The sequence below is a fragment of the Pseudopipra pipra genome, chromosome 3, assembly GCF_036250125.1.
Source record: "Pseudopipra pipra isolate bDixPip1 chromosome 3, bDixPip1.hap1, whole genome shotgun sequence".
Taxonomy (NCBI): domain Eukaryota; kingdom Metazoa; phylum Chordata; class Aves; order Passeriformes; family Pipridae; genus Pseudopipra; species Pseudopipra pipra.
The window spans coordinates 51,472,227-51,489,784 of record NC_087551.1 but is presented as its reverse complement, the minus strand read 5'-3'; the positions used below and the strand labels follow the sequence as shown (position 1 = coordinate 51,489,784).

The following is a 17,558-nucleotide window of genomic DNA, read 5'->3' as shown; positions in this document are numbered from 1 at the left end:
CCAATCCCTAGTTAGATGCCTGTTTAGGGATTTCATACTAACCAGTAACAGCACAGTACAAATGCATAAACCTTGCAGAAGGACCAGCAGAGGCTGTGTACACCTTGACCACAATGTCTGGTGGGAAAGGTGGTTTGATTTGTACCTCCAGATGCCAGAGTTGGACAGTGGTATCAGTCACTTGCAGTGTGAGCTCCCTGACACAATGCAAAAACAAGAAGAGGGACAGGCATCCTGCAGTGTCCCAACATCCCTGTGTTTGCTGCGACCAGTGCAGCTAAATATTTGCAGATACTGGATTTCGCATCTTAGCTGAGATAGGAAGGAACAAATTATTACAAAATTAGTTCAGGTGTGAATCTACGCAAGTCTTCTGAGATACAAATGCTGCCAATCAATCATTCTCAGCCACAGAACATACAGAACTGGAAAAACTTCATGTCTGAAGTCCAAGGTCTGTGAACATGAATAACCAGCATGTCCAGATTTTTGGTGCCATGAGGCTAAGCAGAAGAGGGGAAGCTTAGAAGATACCAGTTATGGGTCCAAAATCCTTACTCTACTAATCTGTGAAAAACTTTCTGTGGACATTTATGTTGTTACTTTGCTGGAGTTTTTTTATACTTTAGTTGCACCAGCAAGGCATATGATTTAATAATCTGGCTCACTGAATACTGTTACCTATCCTGCATTTAATGGAAGGTTTTTTTATTCTTCAGTCTTCTTAAGTACCTTATTACTTCTTCTGAAGGATGCACATTTTATAGAAATTTAGAGCCAAATTGTAATTTAATTCTGTAATTAGTTCCTTTAATTTCAATCAAAAGCTGAATGTCAGTCAACAACAAATTAATTCTCAGGAACAAATCTAACTTTCTGAAGATGAAGCAACCATCAGAAAATAATTTAAACTAAGAAAGCTAAAAAAAAACACACCACATACACAGGTTAGAACAAATTTGCAGTTGCATTTTATTTATTCAATGAAAATCTACCTTAAAAACACAAATTCAAATTTGGAAACCCCATACATTGGATTAGAGAAAGCTTCAAGCTTTTAAGCACAAGCCAGAAGTCACAGTCTCAAAGGAGAATTTCAGAGGCCAAAGCAATACGCTGGTACAAAGTAGTATCTTTTCGTGGAGGCATGCTCCTTGCACCATTAGCGTGGTTTTGGGTGTGGTAGTTCTTTTAGCTGTCGGTTATAAGAAGCTTTTGTGTTTGTTAGGTTTGTTGCATTGCTTACCAAAGGCCCTGGATTAATGGAGAAAACAGGCAAGTTAAAGCCCTTGCCTGCCCAATTACTACCAACAGACAATTTACATTGTGGTAAAGCTAGCTTTATTTAAATGAGGTTCAGACAAGAATTAACTTTACATATTATTAACAGCTTTGGAGCTACAAACGTAAGAATCGGGATTACACAGGTCATGCTATTGTTATTTTGTTTTACCTGCTGCAGTTATTGCAATATGGCTTAAGGTACATAGGTATACAATTTGTACAAATTCAGCCAAGTTTGCACTTGTGAAGTGTTATTAAGAGCATCATTACCTTGCAAGCCAACTTAAACATGTGGAAATCAACCGAGGTTTTTGGAATTGCCCAAAGCTAAGGGGGAAAGCTGCCGCTAATGATGGACAGAGATAGACTGGATTGTTTGAAACCACATTGTTTGGCTTTAAATATTTATATAATTTGCTCTGAGGTAAGGAAAAATCACACCAGTGCAATCAGTCACATTGCTTGCTGGACGTGCAGCCTTGAGGAGAGGCAAGGACCTGCCATAACAAGAGCATTTGTACGCTAAAAGTTGATTTTAAAATAAATTACTATACAGGTATGATAGTGAGCATTGTTCAACTTGGTGGGCATTGGTTTCACAACGTGCGACCTGTAACCTTCACTTTAGAGATCAGGGCTGAAAGTACGGACTTGTACCCATTGTTTGATTTTAATGTAAACAAAGGAGAGGACCAACTGACAGACACCCCAGGACTCTCAGGCTTGGGGCTTCTAACCATCCTTCTATCACCCTGTTCATTCTGGTCTACAGCTGTTGTCAGTCCAATCCACCTTATGTGATTGGACTGACAACCAAAAGATCTCATCAGCTTTTTGCAACTGAAGGCAGAACTCATCACCAAGCCATTACCCTCCTTCCTACTCCTGCCTCAGAAAAGACAGAATTGATAGGAGTGGGGAGGATTTCTGAAAACACTGGGCGGGAAAGCAGTTCAGGTGGGGGTTGGGAGGAGGCAGTTTGTATGCAGGAAAGATGTTAGACAATGTAGGCATGGGAAAGACTTGGGGTTGGATGGGGCAATGACCAGAAATTAGCAGATGCTGGAATGAGAGAGGTGAAATACAAAGGCTGCAGTACAGGAACAAGGTGACAGCAAAAATGGTAAGCCTGGGGGGTTCTCAGAAACCAGGGAGGACAGCAAGTAGAAGTGATCGGTGGATCTGACACAGGTCAGGGCTCTCCTTTTGTCTTTAGAAACATCATAGTTCTACATTAAAATCAGAACTGGGTTTAGGATATATATATAAATATTCAAAGCGAGACAGCCAAATTTTTGAGAGATTTTACAAGGGGAAAAACCTGGAACAATAAATAGGAAACGACGTGTTATCAATTTCCGCTCCAATAGTATCAATTTCCTCTCCGGGCTACTCTACAAAATTCATTTAAGGGTACACCTAAATAGTACATAAGTATTATAGCTCTACATTAAAATCAGAACTGGGTTTAAGACATACATATAAATATTCAATACATTACAGTCCAGTCCTGAGACCTGAAGTCTGAAACAACAGAAGAAGGGTTTTTCTCAATCTCCTTTCAAGCTACACTGTAGAAATAATTTCTGACTAAATAAGGTCTACACAAATACAACTGAAGGATGGACAGAGATACCTGAACGGGACTGAAAGGCAGCAAACTCGAGCATCTTGCTCAACAATTTGTGCGTGATCCAGTTCCTGCTGTCTGATAGACACATCTGCTACTCAGCCAGAAGTCTCATGTGTTCTCATCAGTGAGCCCTCCTCCTTCCCCCCCACACAAGCTGAACAGCATCTACAGCCACTTATAGGTCAGATCAAGGCATCTATGGAAGATGTGGGGGGTAAGGGAGACTGCAGAAAGAAGGGAGGGGGATTCAGGGATGAGTGAAGGGATTCAAGGAGATGGGACAGACAGGACACATTTTAAAGTGAGGGGACAGTAATAACCGTGGCACAAATTCTAGTGGTCTGCCCATTCACTCAGTGGTGCAACTCCAGCCTAAATGGATTATTTTGGGCAGAGACAAATGACCTTCGGATGGAACACGGGTGTGGATATAGCCAACATTAAAGGCATTGTTTTTCAATAGAAATGACAAGGTGAGGTCTTCAAAAGAACAGATGTTAACATCCAAGAATAAAGGGTAGTGAATAAAGCTCCTGGTTCTGTCGCAGGATTGTCAGTTGTTCTCTAGGACTGGCATTTCTCCAAATGCCACATGGATGCTTAGCATATCTGAAAGAAAGACAACGATAAAAAAGCTTTAGTAATAACAACTTGCTCTCTCAAGAACATCTTATTTTCCCACACAGTTCTCAAAGATAGGGATAAAGGTCTCGTTACTTAGCAAAGCAAGTGCAGTATATATCCTTGGAAGAGGCTATACCTATCATTTCTGATTCAGATTTCACTGAAGTGCAAAAAGCTTTGTACATGAGGCACTCCAGGTTTACCACAGAAGGCAACACTCATATCCTTTAGGATTTTAAAAAGAGTTTTGTTAGAGAAGCGTGTTTGTGGATTAAATCCCGTATATTAAACATGTCATATGACGTTTCCTATCTAGGAAAACTGGAAAATAAATTTTCTACCCCCCAGAAATACCATGCTCAACTACATGCCAAGTCAAAGGCCACTGAAGTGAGAGTAGCCCTTCAGCAGAATAATTAAAAGAAACAAAAAAAAACCCCACCACATTGGAGAGAAGTTATGGAGACACAACGAACTATCTGGAAATAGAAATAAATTACTGGCTAAAAATGCTACTTACGTTCAAGGCGTCACAGCCACTGAGTTCTGACTTTGTCTATCACAAGATGTTCCTTCTTGGCAATTATCATCCTCCCACATCTGTGTTTTCCCATCTTCCACTGACAGGTGATATTGTTGTTCTTCACTTTCTCTGTGTGTCTGCTGGCCTGTATGTTGGTCTGAGATTTCCATTATGTGCCCAACTTCTTTTTCTCTTAATTTTGGTGGATGTATGTCTAGGGGGTCTTTGGTTGAATCTTCTGAAGTACTTTCATCTAGTGTTGATTTCTGAAGTATCGCACTTCCCCTTGGAATGTCTTCAGGGCTAGTCAAAACTGTTAAGGAATTCTGACTTTGTCCATCTTTCAGCATCTCAGAAGTTAAAAGCATGTCTTTTGTTTTTTCTACAGTTGCATGAATTTCTGCAGGCTCTGTTAAGGTAACAGATTTCACTATTCCTGGTTGCTGGAGCTCTTGTTCTTTACTCCGTATCTCTTCCTCTTTTACTGGAAGTTTTTGATCTACCTGCATACTTCCCAGAAGTTCATGCCTATTTGTATCCGATGGGCTTTTCCCTATGGACTTAATGCTCTGCTCTGACTCAAAGGCAGCCGACTCTTCTGTTTCTGCAAGTCTGTGAACAGCTGACTCGATGGCACTCAATACAATTTTCGTACTCTGGGACTCTATAATCACGGACTGAACCACATGCTTCTCAAATTCTGGGTGGCTTCGAGGCAGATTGTGACTGAAAGGAATGCCATTTTGTTTGGGCTGCCCTGTGCTCTGGGGCCTCTCTTGCTCCTCTGATATTCCATTCACAGAAGCACAAGTTACTCTAGGCTCAGGTGCCTCTGCACTATCAAGCCCTGCAGTCCCACAGCCTGAATAGTCTACAGTAGTAACTGGGACCTCTTCAGAAGCCATTTGCTCCGGTGTGGTTGCCAATGGCTGTACAGTTCTGGCTGTCATGTCTGCGGGTGTCACAGTTTCTGCCACTACACGCTGTCCAACTGCTGCAGCTGCTGCAGGCACAGGTGTTTTCAGAGTCTCCAAACTTTTGGCCTGTGGGAAGGCTGAGTCAGAGCCTCCCTCTTGCACAGTTAAAACCTCTTGCTGGACAGAAGTTGAACATTCATCACCTCTTACAGCTTCCTGCTTTCCATGTTCAGATACTTCTTTGGCTTTTTCTGTCAGTTGCTCATTTTTGTTTTCTTCTTTCTGGAAGCCTTGACAGTTCAAGGTTTCTACAACTTCTTGTTTTTTTCCCAGAGTCTCTTCTTCAGCCAAGCTGCTGGGTGTTTCACATTTCTTAGGACTTACATCAGTAATGACAGCGCTTCCATTTTCAACAATATCTGGGCATGTTGATGCTAAATTAGATACAGTGTCTGCTTCAATCGGTGTGGGAGCCTCAGCAACGGTGGTAGGGCTCTCCAAGCATTTTTCAGATTTGAGAATAGCATCTTCTATTTTGTCACCTTTGGTTTCATCCCTCTGGGAGGAGGTTTCAGTTGTTTTCTCCCTGCATTGTGGCTCTAGGATAGGCACAGAATCTTTTGCTGCAATGTCCCTGTCAGTTCCATTGCTCACACTCTGCTCAGCACCTGCAGCTGATTCTGAGCCAAGTGTTTTTGAAGGAAAGTCAGAGGGTTTTACCTTGTTCTGCAGTGGAACCTCAGGAACTGTGACTTCCGTGCTTTTTACTCCGATGAGCACAGCATCATCTTCCTCTTCTTCTCTTAGAGTAGGTGCCCTGCTAACTCCCTTAGTACAAACTTGCTCTTCTAAGTCAGGATTTTCATCTTGTTTTTCAGGTTTAACAGGGACCACAGTGAGGGTTTTTCCCTCTCCTTCAAGCTGCACAGGCTCTTCAGCTTCAAGTCCCAAGGAAGAGGTTTCATCCCCTGTCTTGTCCAGCACCTGTGGAGAATTGCAACAAATCTGTGAAAACAGTTACAAGCAGGGAGTGACCAGCAATGTTCTGGGTGAAAAAGCACAAGAAACACCCAAAAGGACGAGAGTTACGGGAAGAGCATCTCAGGATGACACTGAGATCAGTGGTTCACCAAGATCCCAGCTTGTGTTCAGTTTCTGAGAACAGCTCATTAATCAAAGGGCAGCCTGAAGCAAGGGACAGCCAGCAGCACCTGACACAAAAACTAAGCCAGGAAGATGGTGGGGAAGTAGGGAAGAAGGTAGGAACGCATCAGGCAAATAACTGCAGCATTTAAAGTTGGAGATAGTGGTGTCATTTCATGTCCTCCCTTTGCAAGGGAATTCAGCTACAACTATATTTCTGCTTACAACTGAAGATACCACCATGTATGCTGTTGCATGGATCACATCTGTATCTCAGCTGTATCTTCAGTCACTCTGTGCTGTACAGAAGTGCCATATAATGGCAATTATTTCAGCACCTTCAGATCCATGCACACAATCTCCCATTTCATTTCTGTAGGCATCGCATCCACCCCACCCTGCACACAAGCTTCAATGGCTGCTGCTTCTGGAGATCTGTGCGTGTGTCTCACTGGAAATGAACTTCGGTTGTCTCAGGCTGCACAAGGAAGGTCCTAGACAGTAATATGCCCATAACCTGGTTCTAAATTAGGTAAAATATCTAACACTTGCTGATTTTTTTGACAAATCAACCTTTGGGTTCTATGTAATACTTACTGCAGTCTGTACTTCTGGAGCATATTCATCTCTTGTCTCATCTACTGTCAACTCTGTTACGGGCAGTTTCTCTTGTTCTGAAGGTTCCTGCTTTGCAAAGAGCTCTTCCTTGGGAGTCACGGCTTTGATGCTGTGAAACTCTCTGTCTTGTGATGAAGGTTCCTCTACTGTCCTCTGCACTTTGTGTACTTCTTCATGGCCTTCTACAACTGCTTCTTCACATTCCTGACACTGGCTTTCATCTCTCAATATATCCACATTTTCATATTTTTCTGTGCTTTCTTCCACTTCAGCACCTATTTCACTTTTCTCTGAACCTTCATGTAAAACACTCTCTTCAACTCTGTTTTGGCCCTGAATGCTCTCAGCACTCTGCTGGGGCTGGAAGTTCTCATGTTCTCCTTTTTCCAAGCACTGTTCAAGCAAAACAGTTTCCTGGCCTACAACATTTCCATCTTTGGCATCATCTTTTACTTCTGACTCAAGTCCCTGTACTGTTGTAATTATAGTTTCTGTCATGGTTCTTGCACTAACCAGCTGTGTTACATCTGCTGACTTTACTCTTTCAGCAACTTCGTGAAGAACTTTTTGCGTCTGTTTGTCTAACTCTTTCAAATTTTGTTCAGTGGCCTCTACTTCTTGTACAGGTGTAGCTTCCTCTGTAGTATCTGGGGTTTCCAACAACTGTGAAACAGCAGAAACCATCTCAGTTGTCTCCTCGGCAAGGGACACTTCCATTGTTTCTTCAGCACAGGAAGCTTCTGCTGTCTCCAGAGCTGTCACTGCTTCTGAGGTTAGCTCCAGCTCACTCGCTGTGGTGTCATCACCTACATCCTTTCTCATCTCTGGCACTGCCTTAGCAGCTACCACTGCATCTTCCACAATAACATCCAATTCAGCTGTTTTCAGAGTTTCTTTCTCTTCCTCTTCTCTTGCCTGCTCAATGCACTCTGTCAGAGCAGCAGATATCCAAGATGGTGATCTTTCCTCAATGCTGGTTACTGCCCTTTCTCCTTCCACAACGGTAACAGCAACTGCATGTACCAGCCCTTCATATCCTTGCTCAATTCTTAGGGTCTCCTCTAATTTTTCTGCTCCTTCTTCCTCTGAGGTTCGTTCTTTCATTGCTTCAGCAACTTTCGCTTGTTGGGCCTCAATTTTCTCCTGCTCTGCTGCTTCATATTCAGATAAAGGAACAACAGCTGGAATATCAGAATCTTCTTCAGCTGTTTCTGTCATGTCTTCTCTTGCTTGTTTAAGATGAGTTGGTTCTGGCTTTCCATCTGACTTCTTCTTCCTACGTCCAGGCATCAGTTTTCTAAATGGAACCCATGATTCATCTTTTCCAGGCTCACCATCCGATGTTGAATGATCCAGGCTAGATCCCACAACAGAGTCTTCAGTTCTGTCTTCCATTCTGGTTTTGGATCTCCTTCTTGGAGTGACTAACCTCTTAAATGATTCCCACGTTGAAATACCTTCACTTTCAGATGGGCTTCCAGCTTGTTCTGGGGAAGAATTGCCTTGTCCTTGATCGCTCTCCTGAGAGCTAGTAAGAATTGCATCTGTTGCTGTTTCTTTGCTCTGTCCAGACTCTTCTACTTTTTGGCTTTCTTCATCAGATGATGATGATTTCCTGGCTCTTTTCTTGGAAGAACCTACACATATAAAAGCTTCCCAGGACACAGAAGTGTCAACCTTTCTTTTGGGTTCTTCTGTAGTTTTCTCTGGTTTCTGGTCAATCCCATTTTCTTTTATTTCTCCCTGATTTTCATCAACAAGGTTTTCAGTTGCAGACACTGAAACACTCTTTGTCTTATCAATTTCTTCTTCTTTATCACTTTCAGAAGGTCTTCTGACACGTTTCTTGGGAGTCACCATCTTTTTGAATGATGCCCAGGGTGTAACACTTTCTCTTTTTCGCTCCACATCTGGAACTGTAGTATCTTCATTTTCAGTGACCTGCATTCCATCTGTAGATTTTTCTAAAGAAGGAATTTCATTCATCTCCTCAGGAGAAGAAGCAGAACTCTCCCCCTTTTGTTCGTCTGGGCTATCTGGGGAATCTGATAAGTGCTGAACTGGTTCGCCCTGTTCCCCTAACTTAGATTCTTCTCTTTTGCCTTTTTGCTTCTTTCCAGAGAGTTTTTTTAATCCAGTACCTGTAAAAAGTTTCTTTAAAGGGCTGCCTTGTAGTTTAGTCTTTTCTTGAGAAGACAGGACTTCAGCTTCATTTGTGATACCTTCCAGAGGCCTTTTTCCTGCTGCATCCTCAGAATTCATGGTTATTTCATCTGGTTTGTCAGTATCAGTCGTAACTATGCCAGTTTTTCCCTGTAGCCCTTCCTCAATGGGTTTGACTGACCGTTGACCATCCTTTGTGTCAACTGAATGTTCAGAAGTAGAAAAGGATTTTGATCCAGGAGCACTAGAAGCATGTTCTTTGCTTTCTTTCTTCTCTGTGGTTCTATCCAGAGCTTCTCCTTGTGTGATGTCTTCTGCTTTAGGCGACATCTTCAATTCTGCTTCCTCTATTTTTTCATCTAATGTCTCTTTCCCAAGTGGAGCAGGTTTATCTCTTTCTCTTTCTTCAGATTTTTTAAGCTGTTCACTAGAAATTTCAATTGTTTCAAATTTCTCTTCAGATGATATTTCAGTTCTGTCATCTGTTTCACACTTCTCCATGGACTCCAGTTTTTCTCCCACAGGTAGGACTTCTGAGGATGTTTTCAATTCTCCATTCACACTGTCAGTGACAAGAGACACCACTGACTTTGTTTTTAGTGCTTTCTCTGTCACCTCACCTTCTTTCCCTCCTTCTTCAGTTTCCTCTTCCTTTTTATCAAGATCTTCTGAGACTTCCACCAGTTTCCTTTCTTGATCATCTTCATCTTTTTTCTCCTCTGCACTTTCTTTTACAGCTGCTGCCGCTAGATTCTTTTTTTGTCCCTGCTCATCATATTTGACTAGCTCTTCCTCCCCACTTTCTTCTACTCCTATGGCTGCCACAGTCTTTTCTGACTCCTGCTTTTCACCTTCAGTTTGCTCCTTCTCATGTGCTTCAATAGTTACTGCTGTCACATTCCTCTCTTCATCTTGCTTCTCAAACTCAGATTTCTCCTCCTTTTCAATGGTTTCAGTTGTTAATGTTGTCCCCTCTTTTTCTTGCTCCTCTTCTTTCACAGGAGACTGTTGTTCATCTTCTTTAGGCTTCCTAAAACTCTTCTTTTTTCTAAATCCAGTCCATCCTTGAGTAAACAGTTTTCTTAATGGTGATGCAGTATCAGCAGTTAAGGCAGCTGACTGAGAACAAATCTCATTTGCTTCTGGTATTTTAGGAGATTCGTCTTCTGTTTTTTCATTTTTCAGTGCATCTTTGGTGGTGTCTTCTGCAGAGAGTGCATCCTCGGGCACTGCTGTTTCTTCTGAATTGACTCCCTTTTGATCATCATCTCCTTCAGGGACCTGTGTTTCTTTCTTTACAGTAAGTAGTTGAACTGGTTCTGATTTTCCTGTCTTTTCCTTCTTCACTGTGAATCTGAAGCCAACAAATTTAAAAACCTTTTTAAAACCCAGATCATAAGACTGTGGCTCAGACACATGTTCTTCTGTGTCTTCTTCCAAAGCTGGCAACTGCTTAATTGAATGAGCATCCTCCTTCTCAGCATCTACACTGTCCTTGGTGCTTGAGTGAGATGGATTTGTCTCCATAGGTTCAGTGTCTTCCTTCAAAGTTACATTGGAATGTTCTGTTTGTCCAACTGTTTAAACAACAAAACCAAAAAAAAATACAGTTAATTTTCTTCTCAATTTAATGTTATATTACACCTTTATATAATTTTTCATTTTTATTAATTTCATAAACATAATTGGGCTATTATCAGTGTGCCTCTTCTATGTGCTACTAGTACATTTTTAAGGACTAGTTTTTGTTCTATGATTACTATAATTACTTTCATTCTTCATATCATTGTAGCATTCTTTCCAAAGGTGCAAATGAACCTTTCAAGCTCATATTCTCTTCTTCTCTTACTTGATTTTGCAGCTCTTTTCGTGTGGTTGGTTTGGTAGGCTGGTTTTTTTTACTGTAAGGCGAACTTATGCAGAAAAAAAATTTATTTCTATCATATCATTACTCATAGACTATACAGAACAATATATGTAATTATTCCTGAAGCAAAGCTCAGTAACGACTTCCATGCAGACAGACACCTCTGAGGAAAAAGGAAGAACAACAACAAAAAACCCAAACAAATAACCTCCCCAACAACAACAAAGTAAAACTCCACAAAAAACCAAATCAAAACAAAAAACAAACCACAAAAAAACCCACCCAAAAAAGCCTGTTGACCTAAAATGATGACAAGAAAAGAAAGCTCATTTTATAGCTCTGTCCCAAAAGAAAAGCAAGATGTGAAAACACCCATGGAAAATTACCTGTTTTTCTGAAAACTTGTAACCTCCACAAAACACACATTACAATATATTGTTTTAAAGATCATGAATCTTGGAATATTCCCATACATTACATCACCACTATGGCCAGACAAACCTCATCTACAGCAATTCCACATTGCTTAAAATTCATGAGGTTGTTACTATGCAAGAAGGTAAAATCCTCCACTGCTCATAGGTCTGTGCTTGCATTATCTCTTTCTTGGGCACAGTTTGAGTTTTTCCTTCAGGTCACTGGCAACCACTCTCTCAGCCTTGCTGGGACAATTTAAGTATTATTGCTCTCTCTGGCCATGAGCTACCCAACTTCACAGACTGGCATGTAAATTAAATCTATGGCACATTCAAGACACCAAAAGATTCTTGGGCTTGGATGCTGCCAGGATTTCAGTTTAATACTGTTCTTAACCCTTGATTTTGTGCAACAGTTGAAAGTACAAGGCCATGAGGGAACATATGCTTCTCTCTGATCAAACTTCTTTGAGTGCCAGGATGAAAAAATAAAATTATAAAAAAATATTCAATGTTAAACAGCAACATCCCAGGAGAAGGCATGGCGCCTTTCTTTTAAGCTGTACATGTTCTACTTCAACATCCAAATGCAGAAAGAGACAGCTTTCAAACGTATGTGCATCGTCAAACTCCCCAAAGTGTTTTAGTTTTTATTTGAACCACCTTTAAGTTGCCTCTAACTCTGCAGTTCATCCTGTTTTGCTGGACCACCTGATCTCCAGAGATCCCTCACAGCCCAGATGACGATTCTGCTTGGCTGTGTCACCTCTAGGAAGGGCTGCTTCTTCAGAAACGCACAGACAGTGCGGTCTCAGTAAGGCTGAAATGTTAACTACATAATAAGCAAAACAAAATCTACAAGGATACTGGCTTCTAATAGCTATGCAGAGGGCAAACTATGTTTCACTATCAGCAGCCTACTAGTTGGTGTTTCTCAGTCAACATAAGCAAATCTTTTTGGTTTTCCCTTTATCTAACAGTTTTACCTCAATTATTAACTCCTAATTAATTTTAAAGCCTGACCTCTGCCAACAGCCTAACTCCCTGAACATTTGAACATTTTAAAATGGAGATGTTTGAACTGAGTCATTTGTGAGGGAGAAGGGTAGGAAGAAATAGACATTTTTCTGAAGAAGCCAGGATTTTTACTCCGTTGGTAATATTACTCTTGCAAACACCAGAACACCCCACAAGCAGAACTAACTCTTATCAATCAAACATTATAGTCCTGTGCTGAGACTATACATGGAAAAGCTGAGGAACTGCTTTTGCACTTGTGTTCATTTATTCCTATGTCCAGAAATAACGTCCTTGTCATTTCAAATTCTGTACTTCAACATAAAATTTTAAAGGCTTAATGGGAATTCAAAGTTAGAGGCACTTCTTCAAAGACTCACATATTTTATAATTATTTAGTAACAGGTACTTTAATACATTCTTCAGTTTGTTTACACTAAAAATGATTTTTCTGGTTGAACCAGCTATGAAATTAAACACTGATCATTTAACATTAAGATAGCAAATGAAATCATTAAAATAGAGAATATAGAGTTTAGAGACTAAATGATAAGCTTGCAAAACTATTGAATCAGGCTGACAGCAACGAGGTCTTCCTTGCAAGTCCAGCAGACATGCTGCCTCGCAAAACTTCACTAAGCACAATGCAAAAGGAAATACTAACAAAAGCATCAACTGACTGAACGCTTTTTAATACCAGTTTGACAAGCTGCAACTATGCTACACACATCACACTTCCCCACAAAAAGCTATTAACCTGTCCAGAACATATTTCACCCCAAAGGTAACATTCTGGTGCCAGCTGTTGAGCGACTTGCTGTTGTTGCAGCCAGTCTCTACTTTGACTCCTTCTTTCACATTTTAAATCCCTGGAAGAGTCTTTTAAACTGAATTTCCAATGCCCTTCCTCAGAATTTGAGGAGAGACATACCATTCAAGAAATTTGCCTGCATGTTGTGAGGAGGCTGCAGTGTCATGCGACGAGGCTCCAGTGCCACATATATCCAAGTTGTACTTTCACAACCTATACCCCGAAGAGCATTTTTATATTCAGTACGGCGCAACAGAAACACAAGACCAGAGAAGTCAACTGTACACCCTGAACTTTATATTTAACAGTTGGATTCTTTAATGATGTTTTTATAAATGACACTGCAGTGCCCAAACACTGTCAGTGCACTTCTGAATGCAAAGCAAACCACAAGTAGTTTGGAAAGGTTTGGAAGTTATTTACACAAAGTATTGTTGGTCAGAGTACTGTAGCATGTCGCTACCACAGGTATTCTGGCAGGACAACTAGCACTTTCTGAATTAATTCAGTGAATTTGAAAGCACCTTTAAGAAATACCAGAGAAGCTCATCACGGTAGCTACTGGAAAACAAACCAACAAAAAAAATAGTGAAGTACTGATATGAATACAATTTCTTTAGGTCTTTCCTGAGCAGGCTGTACTTCACCAACTACGTGATAGTCAAGGAATAGAATACAATAAAAATATATCCAGAGGCAATGATAAAGATTGAGATGGTATCATAAAATCGATACACTTTGCTATTTAAATCCACTGTGGCTAAGAACCAACACTGAAATTCTATTTTAACTACTTACATGCCAGTTAACCTTTCAAACATTTTTAATTGAATCAAGGTGCTCCTTCTGTTTTAATAACTGCAAGTGTTCTGTTTTATTCTGAAAGAAACATATAAAACTGACAGTCTTAGGGCCTCAAAGGTGCTTGATTTCACAATTTCATAGGTACTTAGCCTATGGTAAGAATTTATTTCGGTTTTATTAGAGGCATGCTGATCAGATGTTGGAAAATCAGTATTTTCAGAATGACTGAATTCCCGTCTAATTCGATTAAAAATGAAATTAATAAATAACACCTTTGTTTTAGTAGGCTGATAGACACTGTTGGCAATGCAACCTAACTGCTCCCACCATCTCATCTCTCTCCAAAAGTGAAAATGTGTTTCTCCCCTGGTAGCTGCCAAACAGTTAAAAAAAAGCACTCTGACCGCAAGAGTTAAATCCACAGCACTTCATGTGCTCACAGTCAACCATGTCAACATCTGGAGCTGGTTGACTTTTCCCCCTAAGGATTTGCAGCACAGCGCTCGATTTTTTCCATGAATTCTCTACATTCTCAATCTCTCAGATGGATGTGACACACACCCAGCGCCCACCTCACAAACTCCACTGGACATTGGAAGGCTCTAGAGGACTTTGAGCTGTTTTCATTTATTCAGCATTTAAGTATTTAGGGCCAAACTGTGCTTTCAGTCACATACACAATAACTCTCAGTAGGTTTGCATGAGCAAAAACAAATGCTGAAACCATAAGGCTGAAGGGATATTTTACAATCATTTGCCTCTATTCTATCTAGATTTGCTATGAATACAACTTGCAAAAAAACCAACCAAGCACACAAAAAAAAATCCCCAGCTACTGCTCTAAAACTCACATGACACAAACAGAAGGCATTTTAAAAAAAGTTTGAACCAAGTGTCCATGATATACCAAACTTGTATTTGTCAAATGCAGTTTTCTCTTCACTGCACAATTGTCATTATTATTAGAAATATTTAAGGACAAAGTCAAGATAAAGACAAGTAATTAAAATCAAAACACAGTTTGAAATTACAATATCTGTGAAAAATCTGTCCTGAACAGATTTATTTAGAATAAAGTAGATATTTGGAATTATTAGTGAAATTGAATATTTTAGCATTAAAAAAAAAACCCAAACACAAACCAAAACAACAGCAAAAACCCAATCTGTGCTTTTAGGTTTTCATCGCAGAGTGTAAGAGTTGGGCATTATACCACAAATTCCGATTCTTTTAACCACAAGTTTCAGAAGGTTGGGTTTAATAAATCAAACAAACACACTATTCATTTTGCAGTAACAAAGTAATACAGAAATATGCCCAGGTGTTACCCTTCTAGCCATTTTAAATTTTTTTTTAACTACACGGTTTAAGGTCTGTGACATTGCTGCTTCTTAACAACATATTTCACAAATTCTTCCTTCTTTTTCCTACTATACACCATATTTGGTTCTGCTTTAATGTACTAATAGCCCTTCAATGGGAAGCACATACTACACTTCCTTCCCCATTCTATTCACTCAATTATTTCTAAGGACTGACTTGCCATGTTAATTGCAGGGAGGGAGTTCTTTCAGAATAATTAAATAATGAGGGCGGATTAACAGAGATTTTTCTGCACTAAATCTCACAGTGCATACATGCAATTCATGAACCTTCCAACCATGTTGCTATTCGAAAGCTTTTGAAACAAGTACCATTAAGTTCAGTCCTCAGCCTCTGGTACTTGGGTGACAACTGAAGAATTTCACACACTTTTGTGTCCATTTTTTAAAAAAGGAATAAGCCACAGAATACCTATAATTTTTAATGGCTTAGAACTCCTTTAGAAAGCAAAAGCAATGTCCCTAGAAAAACACCTCACAGAACAGTAACTTAAAAAAAAGTACAATCAATTCTGCTATGATGATATAACATTCCTCACAAATCTTTACTTTTACAAAATTTTACTTTAGCTGTACTTGTCTGCTCTAACTCAGAGCTTCAAATTCCAAATTTGAGACCAGCTTCTCAAATTCCAGCAAGGAAAGTTACGTATTTCATTTATTTGAGATTTTAAGATATTTCTTTTTTCATTTCAATGTTTTAAGAAACATCACTAAAAATCAGAAAACATAAGGTTCTTCTAAAACTGTTCTGTTTGATTATTTTTAAACCAGAAGAGTCATTAGCTATGCCTTAGATATATAGTTACTGGTGTTAAAAATTCTTCATTAAATGAACTCACAACAATAAACTGCTCTCAGACCAGCCCAGCTGTTCTGTTTGGGAACCAAACCAGCGAGCTACAAATATTTATGAAATTTCATGGTTAGACAAGCTGTCCACATCTCACATTCAGTGGCTTGGTTCTGCTTCTTAAAATAAAACGTATTCACTAAGTGTAAGAGAGATGCAACACTAGCACTTAGGGTTTTGAGAGAAAAAAAAAATCTGCTCTGCTAACAACAGGGGCAGAATAAGCAATATAGGTCAGTTAATGCTAGGACATTTTTAAGAACCCCTAACGAATAATGAAAATGCACAATGAAAAACAGATTGAATTTTTCCTTTATCAAAACGACCGCAAAAAGACTAATGTAAACATCACAAACTCACCACAAAGGAGATGAAGCCGCATCTGCACGCATTAGACACAGGACAGCTTAAAACACTCCCGCATACCAACAAGCAGAGGTACTCAGTCCCTTCCAAGAAATGGTAACTCGCATTATGAGCTAGGTGCAGTTCTTGCAAAACATACTATAGAAGCAGCTGCTGTGCTGCAGTGAAAATCCAAAGTTTCTTCCACAGGAATTATTAAATAAGGAAAACCTCAAATGATCAAACTGTGCAACCCTATAAAGAGATTGCTTTTGAAAAACAGTTTAACCTTTAATTACTAACAATAAAAGGAAATAAAAAAAATAGAGAACCCTTGAGGAAAGAGACTCAGCATGTGATAAGCTCATTAAACATCGAGTTTAATGAAAACCCTATTGTAAACAGCGGTAGGATATCTCCTCCACTACTAACTGATTCAAATCACGTACAGTCCTCCCCAGGGCCTGTTTTAAATGGAGCTGCACTTCTGCTGGCTTTGTTGTCAATATGTATTGTAAAGTTAAAGTATTTTGCATTAACAAACTCCCCCTATGCATTGAATTCATTCACTGGCTCTAGCAAACAAAATACGTGAGAGTAAATAATTAATTAATACAACGAAATAAAGACTTCCTAGATGGTTAAAGACATTCATCATCAATCTGAAAGAAATTCTGATGCAAATGAGTTATCTTAACAAAAAAAGATCGGTGCTTGTGTATTTAAACTTTCATAACGCCACTTTATCTCCCAGAGAAAGACACAGGTTTGTGCCAGCTCAGCAGTGCATGATAATGTTTTTTTCCTTTTAATTCCTTGCCCCTCCAAAACTTATTATCTTTTCAGAAAGCACATTTAGTTTATGGTATTAGCTCTCAGACTTCAGTGGCTCCTGTGCTATTTCCTTAAGTAAAATGTGCGGAGTTCAATGCACACAGTATGAAGTTTTTGGTATCACAGGCTGGGATCCTGCTGCCCCTCATGCACACACACACTCTGCCACGGTGCTCCTCTCTGAATTTTGCTTTGTTAAGGTAAAACAGCTATAGGGTAACAACTTTATTTCTCTCATGCAAATATTTTTACAGCTTATAAGCAATGCTAACTTCTATATTTCCTCCAATTTCACCTAGTTTAGCTCTTAAGGTATTTTATTGC

The 17,558-nt window shown here is 39.7% G+C and overlaps 1 protein-coding gene across 5 annotated transcripts in view; it reads right to left on the bottom strand.

Annotated features, from left to right (window-relative positions):
- Nucleotides 1–948: 948 nt before the first annotated feature.
- The window catches only part of AKAP12 (A-kinase anchoring protein 12), a 30,902-nt gene continuing 14,292 nt past the window's right edge, over nucleotides 949–17,558 (bottom strand). For 3 of the 5 annotated variants that reach the window (XM_064649132.1, XM_064649135.1, XM_064649133.1), the window contains 3 exons: nucleotides 6,722–10,482; nucleotides 4,062–5,965; nucleotides 949–3,526 (listed from right to left, as the gene is read on the bottom strand). In XM_064649132.1, the coding sequence (XP_064505202.1) occupies nucleotides 4,064–5,965; nucleotides 6,722–10,482 (5,663 nt within the window). In that variant the 3' untranslated portion in view covers nucleotides 949–3,526; nucleotides 4,062–4,063. Of the gene's footprint in view, nucleotides 3,527–4,061; nucleotides 5,966–6,721; nucleotides 10,483–16,415; nucleotides 16,523–17,558 lie in introns of those variants that run through there. The other 2 variants (XM_064649134.1, XM_064649136.1) reach the window with 2 other exon arrangements.